This window comes from Halichoeres trimaculatus, unplaced genomic scaffold (assembly GCF_033239565.1).
Source record: "Halichoeres trimaculatus isolate MK-OKI-2021-1 unplaced genomic scaffold, fHalTri1.1 fHalTri1_scaffold_23, whole genome shotgun sequence".
NCBI lineage: Eukaryota > Metazoa > Chordata > Actinopteri > Labriformes > Labridae > Halichoeres > Halichoeres trimaculatus.
The window spans coordinates 7,135,113-7,158,535 of NW_027437201.1; the positions used below are offsets into that span (position 1 = coordinate 7,135,113).

The 23,423-nt window shown below is 39.2% G+C and overlaps 1 protein-coding gene across 2 annotated transcripts in view; it reads right to left on the reverse strand.

Moving 5' to 3' along the window:
• ccdc186 (coiled-coil domain-containing protein 186) overlaps window positions 1-19,582 on the reverse strand; it is a 39,233-nt gene extending 19,651 nt beyond the window's left edge. For both annotated transcript variants that reach the window (XM_074662904.1, XM_074662903.1), the window contains exons 1-10: window positions 19,445-19,582; window positions 17,142-18,120; window positions 16,654-16,780; window positions 13,894-14,022; window positions 9,891-10,103; window positions 8,950-9,069; window positions 6,867-6,971; window positions 4,382-4,480; window positions 2,208-2,294; window positions 1,638-1,780 (exon numbers count right to left, since the gene is read on the reverse strand). In XM_074662904.1, the coding sequence (XP_074519005.1) occupies window positions 1,638-1,780; window positions 2,208-2,294; window positions 4,382-4,480; window positions 6,867-6,971; window positions 8,950-9,069; window positions 9,891-10,103; window positions 13,894-14,022; window positions 16,654-16,780; window positions 17,142-18,067 (1,949 nt within the window). In that variant the 5' untranslated portion in view covers window positions 18,068-18,120; window positions 19,445-19,582. The remainder of the gene's footprint in view (window positions 1-1,637; window positions 1,781-2,207; window positions 2,295-4,381; window positions 4,481-6,866; window positions 6,972-8,949; window positions 9,070-9,890; window positions 10,104-13,893; window positions 14,023-16,653; window positions 16,781-17,141; window positions 18,121-19,444) is intronic.
• Between the last annotated feature and the right edge of the window lie 3,841 nt (window positions 19,583-23,423).

Here is a 23,423-nt window from a genome sequence, read left to right on the forward strand (position 1 = left end):
GTACTTTTGACAGAATTTGGTTGGTACCTGTAAAAGTACCTAATCCGGTACCCATCCCTAATTATCTGTTGGTTTCTAGTTAGGGTCCCCGGCCAGAAGCAAATGCTGTTTGGGGGGTATGGTAAAGTTTGGGAACCCCTGGTTTACAGAATATAATAGTGCATGCTTAAGCGTTGAGGTAGCATAAACAACAAAAAACCAAGCAGCAACCTCCAGTCGAGGAATAAAAGACAATGCGGAAGTGCTAAAATCTGCTGTTTTTGGAGTGTCCACTTGAGACTGGCTCACAGCAGAAATTAACCTACTATAGCCTGGTTCAAAAAACCTCTCCTTTCTGAATCGCTACTTTCACTTTCAGCACACACTGTACAGGGGGTGTTTTTTTTCTAACTCAGCAGTTCAGAGGATATTAAGATTGGGAGCTTGCCCAATCAAAGGCCCAGCTCAGCTCATGTGACTGACCAGCACCCCATAACTGTACTCTAAGCCCCTGTCACTTTTAATATGGCTGCAATAGCTGATATGCTTCAAAAATCTGTTTCAGAAACAGACGGGTGACGACATAGAGACGATGTTCATTAATTATACAGTCTATGCAAAAAAACACAAGTTCAAACCACTTCATTAAAATGTCACTGCAGCTCAATGGTCTGTGTCTTTGAGCTGTGCTTTAAAACTACAGCTTTTTAGCAAGGAATAACAAAGAGGAGACATCAATCACTTCTCTTTAGGTTTCTTGTTTGCAGAATGATATCAACCCCACAGATTTGACCAGATGTTAGTATTTCATTATAAGTATGCAATATATTTGTTGTTGTTTTTTATGTACTTTTACCCAGTTAAGCGCTTTGGACAACATTGTTTGATTTGAATATGCTTGGCTTTACTGGAGAGAAAAAAATCCATCTTGGATTTCCTTTAGCACAAAGTGAGGTCCGTGATTCATTTGGTGATACAGCTCCACTGAAGATATAATGTTGTTTCATTAGCACTACTGAAGCTCAAATATTATTGATTTGATATGAAACAGTTCCTAATGGAACCAGGTTTCCATCTCCATCCTTATTAAAGGCGAAGCCGAACACCCAGGAGAAAATAACACTTTTTGTTATGCGTCACTGATAGTATCGAACTGGTATGTTCCTTTGAAAATGAGCATTTTATCTTCATCTGTGGACATTTCAAAATGTTTATTAAAACCTCATCCAGTGTGGCTCAAACAAACAAACTTGTATCATGTGGCTCCTCTGTGACTTGTGTTGGCTTTCACTCACTATCTCTCCTCTGGCACACACCAGTTGCTACTTTTAAACCTTTGTGGATGGTTTTTGATAAGCTGTCAGTGCTCCTGCTCTCTGAATCTGACATAACTCACTGGGTGGCTCAGGCAGTTTGCAAGGCAACAGTTGCCAGGCAGTTTGGTGCGTCATTCGGTGGGAGGGGCTTAGCGAGTGACACAGAGTGACAGAGGAGAGGAAGTGAGGTTTGTTTCTGTCAGAATCTTCATTTTGTCGATTGCTTGTTTACCCACAGCAAAAATGTATCTAAGCAGACTTTGTGAATGTTGATACTCAGGACGGTATGTTGCTGACTTTCTTCAGTGCATGGTTGATCAGTGTTTGTGTGTTCTTTAGTACCGTTCGTGCTGCTCCTCCAGCGCAGTAATCTCCTCCAGCTTCTCCCTCTGCCGGCCGATCTCAGCTTTCTGTCGGTTGATGATCTCTCTGTACTTGCTGAGCTCGTCCTCCCAGCGTGGTCGCTCGTCTTCCAGACACTTTAACTACAGGAGAAAAACAAACACTTGTTGAGATTTTAGGACATCCTGATGCTCGATGCAGATCTTCCAGAATTAATATTAGGGCTGGGATGTTATGTTACTCTTGTGATTCAACTCTATTACGATTTTTGGGGTGCAGATTCAGTTCAAATTACGATTCTTCGGTATTTACCATTGACCATGTGAAAAAGCTAAATGATGATGATAATGTCTACAGACTGTATCAGGAGCCATATTTTTCCATAAAATGCACATCATGCGAGTCAGAGAGAACGTTTCACCCTCTGCTGGAGAAAAGTGGTAACTTTTTTCCAATCCAGTTTATAAAAAAAACTGAAATGAAGAATTAAAAAAAAAAGAAAAAGATTTTCTGACAAAGAATCCTGATTTTGATATTGTCAAACACTAGATTTTAATTAAGATATCAAACCTTTGTGCGTAGGGTGATGAGCTCATCCATGCCTTCCTTGTAGCTTCTTTTCAGGTCATCCAGCTCCTTGGCCTTTACTCTGTGCACCTGTCAGATGCATCAGATAAATGTTAATTATTAGCAGGACTGATTTTTGCTTTACTTCAAAACTTGAAAACAAAAATTGTTATGAAGCAATCTGCACTTTTAAAAAGGATGTTTCCTCGCAATTTCTGACTGAAGCTTCTCTACTCCTTTCATTTCAGTGTCACAGTTTTATCCATCATCGTGATCATTAGTAACTCTTGGGATTCATTATCGTAATTTCGCCTTTGCCCTCATTACAAATGTGATAGCAAAACGTTTTAATGATTTGTCTCAGCTTTTCAACAAAGCCATTAACACCACCACTGCAAGTCAATTGTTTCGAGGAGTTATTAGTATTCAAGACAAAGTACGAGCAATAAATAGATGTCGAGAATTTAACCTCCTATGCCTTCCATTCAACCAACTCAATGATAGAGAATCAGTGGTTTTACTTGCATTATTCATGGCTAGGGATGGGTACCTTTCACATTTGAAACAATACGGTTCCGATGCCTGGTACCTGGCAATCGGTACCGGTACTCAACGGTACCAATCTAAGGTACTTTTTGTGTTTATGTGCTAAAAAATTTCATTTTTTTAATGATAAAATATTACATTTTTTCAATTTAACATATTTCTTCTTCAATATATAACCTTGCAATGTTTGTTCATATCCAGCATGGAAAATCACCTTCTCTTCTTCTCCCTCACAGTCACAAAGATGCATTTAGGTACCTTAACATGGTACCTTTTGGTTTTACGTCAATCGGTACCTGGTACTTTTGACAGAATTTGGTCTGTACCTATAAAAGTACCTGATTTGGTACTCGTCTCTATTCATGGCTGAGCTGTGCCACATTTTGTGAGTGACACTTCAAAACCAGACAAAAGTTTTTGGTCAGTTTTTATGACAGTCGGACAGAGATGTGTAAGGAAAGGAGACCATTTGTGTTTAAACTGTTGTTAAATGAGTACCAGGTAGGGCTGAACAATTAATAGAAAATTTACACCTACATCGCAATTTTTAAATCACAAAGGGTGCAAACAAAAAAAAAAGTTCTAAAGTGCATTTAAAAAGTGAAATCAACACATGTTTACATATTTCAGTAGTTGAGCCAAAACATTGTTGTTATTTATATTTCAGAGCTTTAGTTTTTGTTTTGTTTCATTCTATAAACAATGTAAAAGCTGTATTGACCGAACTTATCCTTTAAATCAAACAGTCAGTATTCTAATTTGACGGCAACAGTTAAATAAAGATACATTATCCATATCAATTCATGTATCAATTCATCTCATTTCGTCAGAACATGTGGGCCTGGCCTACAGGAAAGGATAGTTTATATGTTACAGTAGCTTTTGTCATGTTGGTCATACTATAGAATGATTTTTTGCTTGTGTTAAGTAAATAATGCAGAAGAGTTTTCAATGTTTTCCTCATGAAATTTATCACATATAGCAAACAATGCCTCAAATATTGAACTGAATATGATTTCTTGGGTCAAATATTTCATCAGTTTTCCCACATCCGGTTACGCGAACTCCCCAAATAAACAAATCAAGCTGTGCGATGATGAAAAGAAATGGCTGTTATTTATTCTGGGGTGTTGTTGAGAGCCACAGCTTTTGTATTGATCATTTCTAGGCCATTTATTTTAAGTGTAATTCCCTCCAGAATGAAGCAGGGAGAAAAACAGGCCACTGTGTTTGGACTGAGTCCACGTCTGTCACTCTGTGCATGCTCGTCTGCCTGTAGAGCCAATGAGAGTGTTACTCGCTCCTACTTAAGGCAATTACACCTCTCCAAGCGATGAAAACAGCTGAGAATAAACATTTTTACCAGTGGGGCTGGCATGGATACAACCAATAACAGCTGATTAATGTCCTGGCTGGATGGATGTAAGCAGATTTGAGTAAGTGGTAAAGGTGCACTGGTGTTTTGTTTTGTCTCTGGTGGATTGTCAAATAGATGGAAACAGGGACAAATTCACAGCAAGCGTGTAAACAAAGAAATTAAACAGTAACACTGCTTATTTTCACATTTTCACTTGAAATCCCATTTGAGGGCTCATGTTTAAAGAGTCCTGAAAGAGTGTTTGTGTCTGCACCTCTAATTGGTCCGTTTGCTCCTGCTTGTGTTTCTCCAGCTCTCCTTTCGTCTCCCTCAGTTTAGCATCCAGCTCGTTGGACTTGAGTTCCTCCGACTCCTGCGGGGAAGAGGAGAACAAGATTGAAAAACAAGACAAGAGTGGAGATGAAAGAGAGAATTAGACGGTTGAAACGGCGGTAACAGATGGGCTGGCGTTCAGAAGAGGCTAGCCCAGAAGAGAGAGGGAGTCGTGTGTTATACACAGCGGGGGAAATGAAGCGACTTGTAATGCTGAGGAGAAAACAAAGCATGATTAATATGTTTTCAACAAAGAGATCTGGGTAATTTTGGCAAAGTGCTGCTTGTTTTCACCAAGAAACTCTCAGCTAATTGACTTCAAGCTGATTCTGAACACCCTGTAGTCCTCACAGTGTGACTCCATCAAGTGAATGACATCTCAGATACAGTTTAAAGAGAGGTATTGGCTTTGAACTGTCACTGTGGTGCTGGGTACAAACTTTGACCCCATTTACACGACAGCGTTTCATCTGAAAACGCTATAGCGCAGAGAAAAACATCTGCGTTTACACAGAAACACTGAGGGACTAAAAAAGCTGTAGTAAGCATGCCAGGCCTGTGGGTGATGCTATAACTGTCTTGTCCAGAAGCCGCTTTCGGTAGCTCTCTACCAAAGTAGAGTTGAGCCGATCATCTGGTGTATTGGTGAATGCTAAGAGCAGAAGTTGAGCAACAGTCAGCAGATTCAGCAGATTGAGCAGCACAAGCACAACACGGTAGTTCGCAATGATTGTAACAACCCTACAGTTGGACTGTTGTATGCGCTCGCACAAAGCGGAGCATGACGTCAGTGTTTCCACTGAAAACGCTGACTTAATGTTTACACAGCATCGGTGTTGGTGGCATATCAGAAAAATTCCACTTGAGAGGCCGTTTTCAAAAGTTTACATTTTAGGTTGGCTGAAACGCTGTTTCCGAGTAAACGTGAGGCCGAAACTAGACATGCACCAATCGATCGGTGCTGATTTCCTTAATTTTGGGGGGTCGGTGAACGGCCCATCCTTACATAAGAAACTGATCTTATAGTCCTCTGGGAAAGTCTGACAGCCAGACTTTGTTGCTTTTTGCTCTGAGACCTAAAACTCAGGACACTTTATTGGTTGTTTAAGTTATAACATTAAGATTTTATTGTTTCACAGGTATTGTTCAATGATTTTTAACAAAACAAGATTGGAAAATTGAAAGTATATGCTATCAGTTATAAAAAATAAAAAATAAAAATCAGTATCGGCCCAAATCTGTATAGGCAGGTCAGGCTTTTTAAAGATCGGTGATTGGCCAGAAAATGGTGATCGGTGCACCCTTAGCCAAAACGCAACAAAACGTTTGCGTTTCACCCTAAAACCGTTGTCGTGTTAACAGCCCCTTAATGTGGTTCACAGCTGAAAAAAAACACTTGTGTTATTTTTCTCACTAGCGTTTCAGAAAACCCTTTTTTCAGCCGCTGTCTCTTTAAGGCTTCCTGCTTCACAAACTCCGTTCTTTCGGATTGGCTAGCCCTCCGAAGGCCAGGGGTAAGGGGGAAAAAAGCTTGTAAAGTTTCTTAAGATAAGAATATAAGAATTATTTACACAGGAAACGAAACAAGCAAATTATTCTTACCCCATTGGCAGGTTTGTTTTTTTACTATTTAACAAGCAATTTGGGTGTCATTTTTTGCCTTTAAATATCTTGAATAATACACTTTTCCGGACTATTCAGGTGAATATTAAGTCTTTTAATACAATTCCTTATTAAAAATTAGGTATTTACTTGTTTCATTTAAATTTTTGAATCAATTTAAACAACTTCCATCTTTTGAACTGGTTAGCGCAGTGGATTTTATTAATTTATCTTTATTCTCTTATTGCAAATATTTTTATTTTTTTTCCCATTATCTGTTGCTTTTCAAAGTTGCTTTTTTCCCTCCTTTGGTTGTGAAACACTTTGGGTTGCACGCCTCTCTGTCTGGAAATTGCTTTTTAAATAAATGACTTCTTTGTTGCTAGATGATGAAATAAACAGTTTAATTTTCCTTTCTTTTAAATATGACAGCAATGAGAAAAACAAAATAAAAAGAGTGTTTTAACTTTGTATCTGCTTTTTCTCCTGCTGTCTGGGTCTGCTCTGATAGTAAACTACTGATGAATGAATACAGGAGCCCAAATCAATCTTTCTAGCACAGCTCTTTACCACCATCATAAGGTTTAAATGAAAACTGCCATCCTGAAGAGCAACACTCAACCCTGCACTGTGAAGTTTTTTGTAACAGCTTTTTCTCCTCAGATCTGATCTCCTCCTTGAAGTGTTGAGAGCAGATTTTACTAAAAAATAACATGCTCTCTTTAAGCACCAGTTCCATGCAAATACACTCAGTGTCTCAGACATGGAACAGTATGTTTGCCTGAGCACGGATGTTATTTATCTATGTGATAAATCTCATAGACCTGGTATGTTCGGATCATGTCCTGGCAGTTCTTGCGGATCTGCTCCGTCTCCTCCTTCGCCTGGGCCAGTTTGGATGTCGTCTCTCGCAGTTTATCTTTTGTTTCCTGCAAACAGAATTACACATAATTATATAAACATAGTTACATGACTCTGAAATGAAAAACAGACCTTTCACTTCAAAGAGAGCCCTGTGCTGAAGGAAGCTATAACAATGATTTGTGAAAAGCTTCCCAATTTATGACCACTCTTTCTGTCTGATGCTTTCATACAAACACACCAAGTGATTTACACACACTCGTGCAGACCATGCAAACGAAGCTCCTGTGGCTTCTCCCACTCACTGACTTCTCTGTTTTGTTTATAGCTGTGTGTTTGTTTGGAGGCAGAGGGGAATAAAGAGAATATTTTGTAATAGACATGTTCCAAAATAGAAACATCTTTAATGATGATTTCCTTGCAGGATCATTACTGCGACGTTTTCAGTCCATTTCATTTCGCCTCTGAAATTGAAGAAACACGACTAATCATGTTTTTTTGTGGAACCTCTGAAGATGAAACGACCGAAGGAGATGTCATTTATATCCCGGAGCTGGAGGTGCTCAGAGGAAGTCGCACAGCTTTGACAAACAACAGCCAAGGTTTTGGGACTAAATGAAGAAAATCAACCAGAAAATTGAAGCTTGTTCATTCAGACTGATTGCAGCAATCTGTGCATGGCATGGTGCTGCTTAGCATATCCAGCACAGTAGTGCATACATTGAGCCTTTTATGACAAGTGTGTCAAAGGCAGTGATGCCGGTAATGCTTTACTCTGATTTGATTACTCGTTACTAATATCAGTAAGTTACTTATCCAAATCACTGTGCGTTACTTTTCTTTTCATATTTCCCGTAAAAAAAATCGATCTGCTTTTTTCTTGCGTCTCGGGAAGTGACAGGAGTCACGTATCTATCACGTTTTCAGTATGTGAACAACTCAGGTGTAATAGCAGCCAGCACAGAAAGGTAAACAGAGGAGGAGAGGAGAGATGTACGTTTTCTAGCTGGAAACAGTCACTGTTTTGAGTTTGTGTCAGCTAAAGATGAGAGTATTAAGGTTCGTTGTTCACTCTGTGCGGGCAGTTTGCTTAAAAACTTTGACTGAAACATTTAGGAATCAATCAGAGAGAGATCAGCGCTCTGCGGACATAAACGCTTGAGAAGTTGTTTGATTTCTACCTGGGGGAAGGTGAGTCCTATCTTTCACTGTAACTCCCTCTATTCCATGAGCTGAACCCTCTGTTTAGCATAAATCCATCAATCCATCCGAGGCACCTGGTGACAAGCAGGGGCGTGCCCAGACTTTTTAGACTGGGGTGCCCCGAGCAGGGTACTGAGGATTATGTGAGCCCACACTACAGCAACATTTATTTTTGCTTATTGTATTACAAATACAGAATCAACAGACTACTGCTGCAACTGCAATTTGTTTTATTTTCTGTTTTGTGCTGCCATCTTGGCCAGGTCACTCTTGAAAAAGAGGTTTTAAATCTTAATCAATTTTTATCTGGTTAAATAAAGGATATTATTATCATTATTATTATTATAATTATAACAGAAAATGAAACTAGACTAAAGCAAAGCAAATAAAAAGAATACAATTTAAATCTAAAATTTTACTGACCAGTGCTGTAATGTGCCAAAATATTACTGTAAAAGCTTTCTTTGGTTGTATTTTGAAATTCAAACTGTATAAAATGAATACAGTAAATGTTTTACAACTACCAATGTCTGCATGTTACTTTAAAACAAGACTCATATTATTCATTTTAATTGCATTGCACAATTTTGCCAAATTATGCTGCTGCTGAAAGTAACTCATAAAGTAACTTGCAATCTAACTCAATTACTTTCAAAACCAAGTACTCAGTAAAGTAACTAAGTTACTTTTTAAAGGAGTAATCAGTAATTGCATTACTTTTCCAAAGTAATTGTGGTAACACTGGTCAAAGGTAAATGGTTACATGTGTCTGCAGTGAGTTCACTGATGTGTTGCCACAGCGTTTGATAGCAAATGAATAAAAAATAAGCACAGGTGTCTTACCTTGTGTGCGTCTGCCTCACTCTTCAGTTTGTTCTGGGCCCATTTCACCTTGATGAGGTGTGAGTTGACCTCTTCCTTTAGCTTCTCCACCTCTCTGTTCAGCCTGCTAACCTCCCCCTCCTGAAAACACAAAAACAAGACAAGATAATATCACAGGAGAGCAAACTTTTTCCATTTTTTCCCCTCTGATATACTTTTGTGAGACTTAACCCAGTGCTACATCAAACAGTGATCCCTTCAACCCTTAGGAGCCATAGTAAAATATATAAACAGATAGACATCTTAGAAACACATGATTGAGAAGGATAGCAACAAGATTTGAATATGTGTGGGGGTGTAAAATACAACACTGTAGCACATAATTCAGTAACTCTGTCACTTTACACTGCAAAAACTGAAGTTTATGGTCTTAGACTTAATGAGCCACATTTACCTGAAATATCCAGAAAAATCTCTTATTTCAAGATATGAAAGAGAATTACTGAATTACTTGTAAAAAGAAAAAAAAATCTGCACAAGTTAAAAAGTACTCTTTTTTAGTTTCTTGTAATAATTTATAACTCTTGTTTCACAAAACCTGACAAAGCTTCTTTGCCCCATTGGCTTTTTTTCTTTTAAAGCAAATCAGACGTCATTTCTGTTTGTTGTATCTTGAAATATGATTTTTTTTTTTGGACTCGTCAGCTGAATGCAGCTGATGTGAAGTCTGATAAGACAATTTTCCCTATCAAAAAGACAAACACTTGTGTAGATTTCATTTTTGCTGTGCAAGGACTGCGATGAGTTTCTCTAGCCACATGCATCACAATAAGAGGGTTTTACTTCCATTTGTAGTCGACTTTCAATCAAGCACACCATGTGTTGACGTTCTGTGTCTCTATATGAAACTTTTTCAGAGTAAGTGCTTCCACCAGAGACAGAAAAAGTGACAGAGTAGTTACCCTTCCATCACAGAGCTGCTGCAGTCGACCTTTCTCCTGAGCCAGCTGATTCCCCCGCAGTGCCTGACGGTCCACCTCCTTTGTTGCTTCTCTCAGCCTCTTCTCTAAGCTCTCCTTGTCCCGCCTTAGGTCCAGGGCCTCCTTCTCTCCCCGGACGTACTTCATCACCATGGCCTCCTTCTCTTGGCGAGCTTCATCTGACTTCTTGTTCACCTTAAATCAAAGTTTTAAACATTATGTTAGGATTGTATCTTTATTTCACACGATAACGGCATGAAAGTGAAGAAAGAGTTAACCTGTTGGCAAAATAGCTGCTGTTATTTTTTGGTTGATCCTCTTATGGTTTAATCCCAAAGCTGTTTGGATTTTACAAGTTTTAACTAGTTCTGCAAAACAAATGTTACATGGGTTTTTTGACAATTAAAAATGCTAAATGATCTTGACAATACATAAAAAATATAATATAGAAAAAAAAAAAAAAAACTCTTGATCTACAGTAACTGACCAGTCGAGGCAAAGACTGATGTAACTCCTTTACTATACAGGCATTTCCCTCACAGCTTTCTGTGTAGGTCTCACACTGCTGTGTTGATTCCTCATGCCAATGAAACACTCCTGTGTGCCATGTCTTAGCTGGAGGGGAAAAGTTTCATGTTCCTGTGGCAAATCCTTGCTGCAGTGTCAACAATCGAACATTGAGGAGCGCAGGAGGACACAGAAGCTGAATAGAGTTGTAAGAGCTGCTGTGCATTTGTGTGTTGTAAAGTATGACACTAAAAATAGTTGGGGTTTTTTTCCCCTGGGTGTCAGGAAACATAGGTTAAAAAAAGAAAGATAAACCTTGGGGGCAAAGGTAGATCCAGGCAGAGCTGCCTTCATAATACAGGGCAGGTCTGATACTGGGAAAGGAGCTTAAAGGAGCAGCTGAGTGCCAAATGTACCTTGTATTGTTCACTCAACGGTGAAATTAAAAAATAGTGGAGTGTGACAAAACTGTCAAGAGAAAGGAGCCTCACATGACATCAGGCAGGTGTGCACAGCTCGTGGATGAAAAATGGGCTTTTCTGCACTGTTCCCTTAACAAGTGATTACACCTGCAACAACATGGGTTCTGTCTGGATACCTCGGCCATTCAGAGGTTGGGGTAATCGGTGCTATATGAGTAAAGGAGTGATTCTATAATTAGGGGAACATTTCAGTTATACAAAAAAGTGAGAAAATATGTGTTTTTTTGTTTCACATTCTATTTGATTGCAAATGATACACCTGGAATGTATTTTATTCATTAGTAGGCAAGTTTAAGCTCCAATTTTTTTTTTATATTTAAGTTACAAAAATAATTTGAAGCATGATTTTGTCAAACGTGTTATGGACAAAAGTTGTGACTACAACTTTTCAACATAAATCCATATAATACTGAATTCAGAGTTATTCAACATTTCTATGTCAGACTACGCTCCCTGGAAATGTCCCTTATCATTTATATCACAGTTCAGACAAAATCTAAAAGAATTATGGCATAAAAAAACCACATGTAACACACTTAACAACACATGGTAACAGTTTTTCACATTTTTTGACCTTATGCTAACTGCAGACCTTGAACATGGCACCACCTCATATTTCTGTGTACTTTCTTCACAGTTTGGTCTTTTTAACATTTATAGTGAGAACACCAGAAAATGTTGGCAACACAGTTGACGAGCAGTTAATGCGCCCAGTGTACAGACAATCATTCTGATGAAATATTGATGAGGAGGAGTTAAAATATGCCACACTTTCTTCATGGTCCCCACCAAAAATAATGTGGCTTCAATTGATTTAAGTCATGTGACTTTGGAGCAAACCATTGCTGATTAATAGGGTTTTTTTCAATGGGTAACACAGTTGACACTGATTTCTCAGACAGAGAAAAAAATGTTTTTTTTTCATGTAAATTATTAAAAGAATTTTTAAAACACATTTGTCATGTTTTAATTAATATTTTAAACAAAAATACTGAAAATAATAAACAAAAACATGTATTTTAGGCTGTTAACTTTCTGTAGCAAATCAAAGTGAAATATCCGCCAAATTAGTGACATTAGTCATTGCTTGAAATTACTACTTAGTAAAATTGATAAGTATATCCCACAGACATGAAATGTACCCCTAATTATAGTACCACTCGACAAAGATAGATTCATTAACTGATTGATAAAGTGATTTGGAAACAAACCATCTCTCCACTGGTTGTTTTTAACCTTTGTTTATTTCAGCTTAAGGGGTGTTTTCATCTTCTTTTTTTCAATGAGTCAGGTGTTAACTAATTCAGAGCACCTTCTCAACCCTGACCTAACCAGAACACAGAGGCCTGCAGGCACAGAGCTAAGGCAAAGTATCCTAAGCTCTGGACATGAGTCATTTTTACGTCATTTCTTAGGACAAAAAGCTTCCTCTGCCTGATCTGGAAGTGTTGGAAAATGAGAACATTTTGTTCTTTCGTCCATTGTTCCAAAAGCAGGTCCCCTGGTGACACTAATCCCATGCAAACAATTCTTAAAGTGTCAGCTTTAAGGTTTAAAATGTCAGAATACCCAGAATCTTTCAGTTATGTTTGCTTTGGTTTAACAGAGCATACAGGGCGACTATCAGGGGTAGCAGGTTTGATCTGACCTCGACCTTTCCCAGAATGCCATTCCTACTCTCTCCTGCCTTTGTTTAAAGTTTCTCGCTAACCAGACTAAAAAGAAAGAAGGAATTCCCCCAAATATCAGTTTTTTTCTGTCTGATTAATACTGAATTTGGTATTTGTTCACGCCAAAAATGTTGCAGCATGTCAGTTTATATTGAAAGCATTCCAACAGTGGAGGGGGATACTTGAAATTTCATTTCTTAAACTAGTGCAACTTTGTGTTAACTTTTGGTTGTCATTGACAATTGTAGATATGTTTGGTCTTTTTCTTTCATAGTTAATTGAAATCCTGCACACTGTCCAAAATGCAGACAAATAGAATAAGCAACGTTTTGGTACAGGTCTTTCTCTTTCAAAAGGTTGCTGTTTTTTATTTTGTTTCAATATTTTGATAAATGCAAATTTGCACAGTGAAGATTTGTAATATCAATGGGCATGCTTTTCCATGGGGAGTCTGCATGCGTGGGTTCTCTGCTCAGGCTCCCTTCCACAGTTGGAAAACCACCTCATCAGATTGATTGATCACTATGCTGCCCATTGTTGTGAGTGTGTTGTGAGCTTGTCTGTCTAAACATGTTAGCTCTGTAATTGGCTGGTGACCTTTCTGGGAGTTTACCCCACATCTCACTCAGTGAGAGCCTCTTAAAGAGAACAGCAGTTAAGATGATGGAAAGATGGAAACTTGTGATTAATCTTCATCAAAATGTACATATAAAACTGTCACAGCTCTATTAGTCAGACATGTAATTGTTGCGTCGTTATTTCCCACTTTACATGCAGTATCAATGTTTCGGAGCGTGTTGTGGAACTCAGTGCAGCAGAGTGCTGTTTCGTGGGTTTGAAATATCGTCACTGAGTGTCTGAGTCAGCTCTTGCTCTTTTTGGACAGGTGCCTATCTGTGACCAGAAAGGCAGTAGCGGGCATCCCATATTATGTTCTGTCAATACCAACGTTTTTGTTAAGTCATCTTTCATTTTCTTCATAATCTTAGCTTCAGCTTTAATCAACTATATATAGCTCTTTATGATCTCAGCAGTCCCCAAAAAATACTTTTCAAGGACATATGAGGGAGCTTTGGTAAAGACTGCAATTGTTTTTTAATTTGATCTGGGTATTCTAAGAGTGTGAACAAATGTTGAAAGAAAAATGGGGACACAGACAGAGTACAAACATCATAAAGGAAGTATCCAGCCCAGCAACACAAGGGTGTTGCAGTAGCCAAAAACACAACAGGCCCAGACATGCAAATAAGGATCAGACCAGGGTGAAACTAAGCTGCTGTGACCTGCTTATCAAAGACTCGCACAGTACGAGGGTTCCAGTTTTACCTGTTCAAGCCTGAGCGTCATCTCCTTCTGCATCTGTTGGAGGGCTGCCTTGGCGACATGATCCTGATGGGTCAGTCTGTCCCGCGACTCCTTCAGCTCTCTCAGCAGCTCCTCCACCCTACCCTCCAACTGCAGAGACAGGGAGTACACAGACAGGGTGAGCATGCTGTTGGGCAATATGTAAGCAGGGGACACACCCGGGATAACCTGCAACACAGGAAGGCAACTAATGCGAAATAAATCTGGGGAGTCAAAAGCGTGGAATACACTTTGACACATTCTGTTGCAAGATTGAATATCTCTACAGTGAAATGTGACTGAAATGCACCAAAAACTGACATAACCTGAGGCATCTCATATAAATCCTTCCTACTTTAGCTTACATCACGCCTAAACAAATGCCGTTACCTATAAAGCGTGACTGTTTCCATAGCAACAGCAATGTAAGTACTAATTGCATACAGAGGATCCATTCTCCGATGTTCACGTTTTGAACTGCTTTGTAGAACTTTGTTTATGTCACACAAACAAGAAGATGCTCCAAAACACACAGAACTCAAACAAATGAATGCATCCTTTCATGCGCATGATGCATATTGAAAGCTCGTAATCAGAGCTCCTCGTTCCTCTTTCCTCTCTCCTCGAGGCGGCTTTGTTTGACTTCCCTAATTACCAGCTGCACAGGGCTAGAATCCAGATTAAATTGGAGGATCATTGTGACACCATTTGTCCTCTGCTTCGCCCTCAAAAAGAAGCTAAGCCTGCAGACAAGAGGGAAACAGTCCTTGAGCTTTCCACATACTGCAGACCTCTTTATTTTGTTGTTTATTTTAAGAAAACAAACAAATCTGATGTACAGCAGCACTGAAACTTTATAATATTGTTCACGGTGTATTTTTGGATAGAAATGTCATCTTTATTTAAACCTACAGAGAAATTTTACATATCTAGCTCTCTATCCGATGAAAATACATTAAAATGTTGCATGGTTTCTGGCTTTCGAATGACATCATATTGAGCTAACTTGTAGGAAAATATCCCCAGACAATCAAAGAGTCATGTTTGTATTTATTTCAAGCCTGCTGTTCAATTAAGGTTTTTACAAGCCCTAAAACTTAAAGAAGGGGTATAAGGCTTTCATATTTTTCAAACATATTAAGAAACAATCAAGGTTAAAATAGTTTGGGATTTGTCATTATAGTTTAGTTTTAGTTAGTTTTGACATTTTTTTTTCCATTACAGTTTAGTTTTAATTAGTTTTAGAGCGGGCATTCTAGTTTTTATTTAGTTTTAATTTTTGCAACAAGGCTTAGTTTAAGTTTAGTTTTAGTTTAGTTTTAGTTTTTCCATACCTTATTAACCAGGTGCAGGGTTCAAAAAGGTCAGAGTAAATATTTTGTCATACAGTTTATTTTCAAGTCCAACGTAGTGCTCACTGCTCAGTCAATGCTGATACTGAACTGTTGGCTGCTGACTTAAACACAAGAAAATAATATAAACTTAGTATAAAAAATATAAACATAAATTATATAAACTAATGTTAACATAAATTAAACAAAAATAATAAAAACATAAATTATATAAAACAATATAATATGAGCTTTAATAATTAGAAACTTGAACTCTGTAACATGAAAGTCAGACTCACATTAAACTATTATAGATGCTCTAATTCATTGCTCCACCACGTTTCGTTGCAGCACAGCGCAAAGCTAGTCAGTGCAGTAAACAAGCTCGTCCCAGTACGTCACTGTGATGACAACTGCCAAAAACTGTCGTAAAATTGTTTGAGAAAATGTGTCGGATTAATTTAAATCCTAAAGGCTATTAATATTGTCAAAAACTATAACTAAGGACATTTTGTCTTTAATTTTGGTTAGTTTCAGTTAGTTTTGTGAACACAAGATACAGTTTTAGTTTACTTATAGTTTTTGTTTTCTTTTCTAGTTTTTATTAGTATGAGTTAACTGCAATGTATTTTAAATTTTAGTTTTTGTTTTTAGTTTCGTTTTAGTTAACTATTACAACCTTGGTAACAATTCAAGCACAAGTGTTTAAAAAAATCCCGATGCCGCGTGTAAACTGCTCAAAATGAGACGTTCTTATACAAATTGTGAGATTTTCCCCAGACTTGCTGAGATGATGATGTCAAAGTGTATGGATCTCCTAATTGGCTCATGATACATCGGACAGGTGGGCCTCAAACACCAAGGTCTGCTCAAAATTCTGCTCCTTAAAGGCCTCTTGATGGAAGGAGGTTGAGGAGCAGTGATCCTTAAAGAGACAGCAGCAACAATCAAGTGTTTCAGACCGAGGCTGAAATTAAGGGTGACAATCAGTTTTTTTCCAGTAAATTATGGATGTAATTGAGCTACTATCAGAGAAACTGTATAACCTCCTTTTAAAAAGGATAATACCCCCTCTTTAATATTTTACAGCTAAAACTAATATAAATGTAAAAATGCAGGTGATATACAATCATAACAAACAGGGGTCGTTTCTGGGCCACAGCCAGGAAGTCAGACAATACATCACAGTGGAGAGTTTCCCTGTTGTTAAAAAAAACCCAAGATAAAAAGGTTGCCATTGTTTTCAAACAGGATCAAATATATCCCAGAAAGACCCTCTTTGTAACCTCCAACATAGGATATACTGTTGTTCAAAGCAAGGAATGATGAAGCCCATATCAGCTATGTTTGTGCTTTTAAACACTCAGTGTCCTATCATGATTGTAGACGGGCTATAGAAAATGACACTTGCCTTTTTAATAGTGGAATTCTGCAGCTTTTCTGTCTCCGCCTTCTTTTTCAGCTCATCTCTCATCGTGTCCTTCTCTGAACAGATCCCCAAGATCAGCTCCTGGTGCCTTTTGTTCTCCTCAAGCAACCTGCAAACATACATGAGCCAGGCACAAATGGGAAATATTAACAGAGGTCAAGTTGGTGCAAGTGCTGATGTGCAGATTTTTTTCATGCCAAAGGACAGAGCAGGACAAAGCAAATGTAGGTTATTTTGAATCATTTGGCCACAAAGTTTGGTTTCAGGTCAGCAAAACACAGAAATTCTTCTGCATTTGTTTTATGAAGACAGATGAAATGCCAGTGAGTTAAACCCTATGCTTTTTATGTTGGCAAACCCCCTTAACAAGGCTAATACATTCCACTTAGAGTTCAGAAAAAAAGGAAAAACCAAAAGCAGCAAACTCATGAGTTGGAGGTGATATTGTACAAAGCGGAAAGACAGTTTACCTCTGAATAGCCTTCTCCTGCTGTGCATACTTGTACTGCACACACTTCTCAAAGACCATCATGCAGCCCTCCTGATCTGAAGGGAGACCATTGACAGGCGGGCTTCCTTTCCTCTCCCCTGCACTCTCCTCTTTAGGCAGTTGACAAGACAACAGCTCAGATTCCAGCTCATCCAACAGGGACTCCTGCGACAGCGAGCGCTGGATCTGTGCTAGAAGCTTTCGGCTGCAATCAGTGTCGTACGGACTCGACAGGGCATGGGGGACTGTGGTGTTGGTGCCGGTTTGCGGGCTGGACGCAAGTGAGGAGCTGACAGTGTCTGAACCAGGAGTAGACGGCCCATTGGAGATCCCAGAGGTGGATGTGGAGTCGGTGGGAGAGCTTTTGGAAGTGCTCTGGAAGGAAGAAGATGATGGACTCTCTGCTGGAGCAGGCGACGGCTCTGTGGAGCCATTTGTGGGTAAGACTGATGGCTGCTCCATGCTGTCTGGGGAGGTGGCATGAGAATCCTGCTCTTCATTAAAAGTCAATAAGGTTTCTATGGTGCCTTCAAGAACAGACGGAGAGCTTTCCACCACGTTATTTATCATGGGAACTGAGCCAGCCGACGCTCCGCCAACCTCATTAGAGAGTGAAAGTACCCCAGCTTCAACAGAACCGCTGTCAGAGCTGGTATTAGCACCCAGCCTGCTCCCGTCTTCATTGTCCTGTCTGCAAATTTGAGCTTCCGCCTTTCTCTTTGTGTCCACATCAACATCTGTCGTAGTCCTGATTAATTCACTGTCAAGCTGCGCGTCGTCTCCTGCTCTGTCTGCACTGCTAGGAGGGTTTTTCTCCTCATCTTCTATGCTAGACGTGCTGCTGTGCTTCTGATTTGCTGGTTGCAAACCCTCTGGCACAGATTCAGCCTCTGATCCTTCCATCATGTGTGTTTCTGAAGCAGGACCAGGCTTTTCCTTGGTCCCTCTCCGGTTCAAACCTGCCAGAGACAAGGGAAAGGGCAGACACAAAGGGTCAAAAAATCCAAAAAGGAAAGACTAATAAACTGTTTTGGTTTTCAGAAATCATGTGGCAGAAGTTTTCCTGTGAACAGCCAAAAATTCCAGGTGGCTTGAGGTTCTCAGTCAAGACAGGAAAAATCCAGATAATCCCGACTATAAGCCTCAAATTTCCTCATGATTGTTCTCGAATGGTTTATAAGTTTATTTGTCACCTGGTGAAATGCATACCCGACATGCCTGAAATATGCACATCACTCATTTTAGAACCCACCTAAGATGTGTACCTGCCAACGCTTGTGACGTAGTGACTCATAGAAGGTATGCAGCAAAGTACATCAGTCAACTGAGATGCAGTTAAGATAATTATATGGCCTCAATGAGTTATAGTTATCTTTTAACTACACAATATGTCAACAAAGGATAAAAACATACTACACAGTGGCATTTTGGTATCACACGCTACATTATGATGCTTGGTTATACGATCTTCATGCATATTATTTTAACAGAGGTTCAGTAATTACTGTAATTAAAATTCTCCACAACTGTGGAGGCCCTTTTCTCTGTTACATCCTTCTTCATCCTGGATCCTTTCAGCATCCTCCTGCAAATAACATATCTTCACTTATTTTAGCTGCCCCTCTTCAGCCCTTAAAGACGAATGACAATCTGAAATGTGAAGTACAGAACCCAAAAGCCTTGTATTCACCAGGATTCACATGTGGTACATTTAACAAAGCAACAATCAGTCACACTCCCTAGCTTGACACGTTAAGTAGTGAAAGCACAGCAGCAAAAGCACACACAATGATGTTGATGTGCTAGTGACAGGTGTCATGCCATATCACTGGTGAAAGCAGTTGACGTAAAGTGAGTAGCCAGTCCATTTGAAACACACCCTTGGTTGGTTATTGTGTAGTTAGCATGTAGCAGGCCAATGTGACGTTAGTATTTACGAGTGATTTATCACTAATTTGAGGCTTTGATGAACGTTAGCCCCGCTAAGACAGACCTTAGCTCATTCGTTGGTTATTTAGCCTCAGAGTACTGACAACACATGTTAAAGCCTCCACGCTAAAACGCAGAAAACTAACAACGGGTGTTTCAAATGGATTTGACGCTCTGGTATAGACTGACATATTGTATGGAGCCACTGGTGGCTGAGGCTAGCATGGCTAACATTGATAAGAGACGTTAGCTCGCTAGGTTACAAGCAAGCACAAGCCGCTCACGTTAAGCTAACTAAGCTAACGCTAGCATCTGATACGAAATACGGATAAAGGTAGTTTAGCTTTCACTCACCGAACACGAAAACATCATGATGAAGCTCAATACAGAGTCATTCGGATAATACTGAACTTTGAGCTCTCTGCCTTTCCAGCTGATAGCCCCAACAAGTCACTTTGATATGACACATCAACAAATATGGCCACTGCAGGAGAAGCGATGAAGCGATATGAACCAATGACAGGCCTGAGAGAAATGACGTACGTCTGACGTCAAAGCAAGACAGGTACATGGGTACATGTCGCCATACAGTGTGCATTTGTTTAGTATTTGCCCATCATCATCTGTGTTTTGGGAGGGGGGGACCTGGATAAATTTGTTTATAATAAGACTAAACAATACATAACAATCAGACCCAAATATATTATTTCAAAATTTGAATGCAATAACAAATCAATTTGCTTCACTGTAAATCTAATGATTCTCATGGGTAAGTTTCATATCCGTAAAATGAAGTTCTTAAAGTCTCTTATGATGTTTTAATCAGTTTTGCGATCATCAAATACCCCCTTTCATACCGAATAAATCACATTTTGTCAAAAATAAGGATAAAAAACTCGTAGTAGTGAAAATGAGCATGGGCATGTTGTAAATGTGGATGTTGTAAAATTATGTTATCATGAGCTTTATTGTGTTTGTAGGGCCCGGTCATTTGCCCCGCCCCTGCTCTGATTTGTTCCACTATTGAGTGGTAGAGTGGCTTTTCATCTGATGGTGTATTTAAACTGAAATGCGTGTGTTAAAAACTGTAAACCAAACATACAGACATATAGGCTACATTAATAAATTGACCGAGGTGATTGGATGTATAGCTAACAATCTAGCCTATTTTAACAATACTACAATAACACAACCAACTCAAACGTCATATTTTCAATTAAACAATACAGAGATAAACATTGCAGCTCCTATTCGACAAACGTACAGCATTGCTTGATCGCAACTGACGTGAACGCAGAAAACAGCTTAGTCCTTCAACCTAAACACGGAGACACCATTTGAACATCCGAGAAAGGTAGTGGTGAAGTACGACCTCTGCTGGAAGAGCATAGATACTGCACATGTCAACGAAAGTCCCCCACTTACTGTATGTAACTTACAGATAATAGCCATTATATGTTTATTTTCTATTCGTGGAAAATAAACTATGTAACAAAAATGTATCCGAAACTACTGCGATTCATGAGCATGACATTAACACTACAGTGTCAGATTCAACGTTAATACTTCTTTCAGAGATGACCTTTGTGAAATAAGCAAGATTAACATCCGTGGTACACCAGATACTTACATCAGCATAGTGACATCAATTCAGCAAAAATTCTACCCCAATCAGTGTAGTACAATATTTATAGTTTATTTTTAGTTTTAGATGAGCTTTATAGGCCAACCGGGGTTAATCATAATTCATTTAAATGGAGAAAAAATATACATGTAAATAATAAATTTGAAACTGTTTGTGTGTTTTTCATGATTCAAGATTTAAAAAATGAAGTATCATCTGAGTATCATCATCCATGTATGGATCACTTGGACATTTGGGGATGATTGAAGGCATCGTTATGGCACTAAACACCTCTGGATCATTTAAATGATAAATGCCTACTTTCCTCATGCCTCCTCGATCTTTTCTTGTGCGTATTATCGCCGACAAAAAGGCCTCTCTCTCTCAATCAATAGATAGATTACATCTGTGTAAATCCTGTACTGTGTACACTACTTGCGTTGATTTGGATAAATGCAGGCAGTTCACTGAAAGTCCGGTTCTCCAAGCCTGCCAGAGGAGTTTTATTGTGAAGGGCACAGCACTGTCGGGCTTCAAAGCCCCGCCCACTAACAAAATGAAATATTGAGTGGAATCATCATTTTTTGTGTGAAAACGGTAAAAACAAAAACGGGCCGTTTTTTGTTTTTTGTCTTTTGCGCAAAATACAAAAACGAAAAAACAAGCCATTTCCTGTTTTTTGTACAAAACAGAATAACAGAAAAACAGTTTGATTTCTTGTTTCTGTTCGTGTCTTTTATACCCAGGAAACAGACTGATAAAACGTACCTTGGTCTAGAAGAATATGTAAAAATTGTGCAAAACTTTACTATATATTTTTTGAAGGTAGGCGACAAATATTTCACGAACGCGTTTATGTTCGTTTCGTCACTTCCGGTGAGTGTCTCACGTGACGTGGTAAACGGTCTCCCAAGTAATTTACTGGAACTAGTTTAAAGTGTCGAACAAGAAATGTTACAAGAATTTTTTTCGGTACCTCAAACAAACGGAACAACAAACAAACAAAGACAAATACATAATTTTATGTGAAAAATATTTTTTAGTTTCAGTGTTAGTCACGCTTTCTTAGTTTCAGATATTGTGGTTCACCCTCCTCACCAGTAGGTGGCGGAAATGCGGCATTTAATTGGTTGCTGACCGAGAAATGAAGCTCAAAACAGATAAAGAAGGTTTGAATTATCTGACAGGCGGAGGTCCAATTCACTTCAAGTCGGCCTCTGACACCGTGCAGCGTTTGGATTCATGTGGCAACAAGAGGTAAAGTGGATCTTCCTCATTCTCCATCTGGAAAGCTTCACTCCTCTTGGTGACTGTTTTGGTTTGGAGTGTCACCTTGCATTTGTCGGCAGAAACGGAGATCAAGAGCGGAGCTGCGGGAACCCATCCGGACTAAACCTGATAGCGCAACGACGGCGACTGAGCAACCAACGCATCTAATGGTAGGTAATGTTTACTTTGTTTAAGTTTGTTGGAAACGCAGTGTTTGTGAAGCCGGCTGAGCCCTGTGTTTTCCCGCGTGTTGCTGGTTGCTCCGTGGCCGCCTGAGAGGGCGCAAAGGGCGCCCTTCTTATTTGATGCAATGTGGGTTTAATGTGCGTTTTCATTCATTCATTGCTGTGGATGTTGACTTTACTGGGATTGCTTTGGATTTTGTTTGAATGTGGATTTTGTGTGTTTTCCTGGCTGTTGCTGGCTGCTGCGCTGCTTGTTTGGAGCTACATTTGCGGCCTTAAGGCTGATGCGCCCTTTCTGCTTATTTGAAACAATGCGTGTTTAATGTACGTTTTCATTCATTCATTGCTGTGGATGTTGATTTTGCTGGGATTACTTTTGATTTTGTTGTGAATGTGAATTTTGTGTGTTTTCTTGCTTGTTACTGGCTGCTGCGCTGCGTTGTTTGGAGTTGCATTTGCGGCCTTGTAGGTTGATGCGCGCTCTGCTTATTTGAAACATTGCGTGTTTAATGTAAGTTTTCATTCATTCATTGCTGTGGATGTTGACTTCCCTGGGATTGCTTTGGATTTTGCTTTGAATGTGGATTTTGTGTGTTTTCCTGCTTGTTTCCTGTTGCTGGCTGCTGCGCTGCGTTGTTTGGAGCTGAATTTGCGGCCTTAAGGCTGAGGCGCGCTCTGCTTATTTGAAACAATGCGTGTTTTTTTTATGTACGTTTTCATTCATTCGTTGCTGTGGATGTTGATTTTGATGGTATTACTTTTGATTTTGCTTTGAATGTGGATTTTGTGTGTTTTCCTGGTTGTTGCTGGCTGCTGCGCTGCTTTGTTTGGAGCTGCATATGCATCCTTGTAGGTTGATGCGCGCGCTCTGCTTATTTGAAACAATACGTGTTTTTTATGAACGTTTTCATTCATTCATTGCTGTAGATGTTGACTTTGCTGGGATTGCTTTTGATTTTGCTTTAAATGTGGATTTTATGTGTTTTCCTGCTTGTTGCTTGTTGTTGGCTTCTGCGCTGCGTTGTTTGGAGCTGAATTTGCGGCCTTAAGGCTGACGCGCGCTCTGCTTATTTGAAACAATGTCTGTTTAATGTACCTTTTCATTTGTTCATCGCTGTGGATGTTAAATTTGCTGGTATTACTTTTGATTTTGCTTTAAATGTGGATTTTGTGTGTTTTCCTGCTTTTTGCTGGCTGCTGCGCTGCCTTGTTTGGAGCTGCATTTGCAGCCTTAAGGCTGACGCGCGCTCTGCTT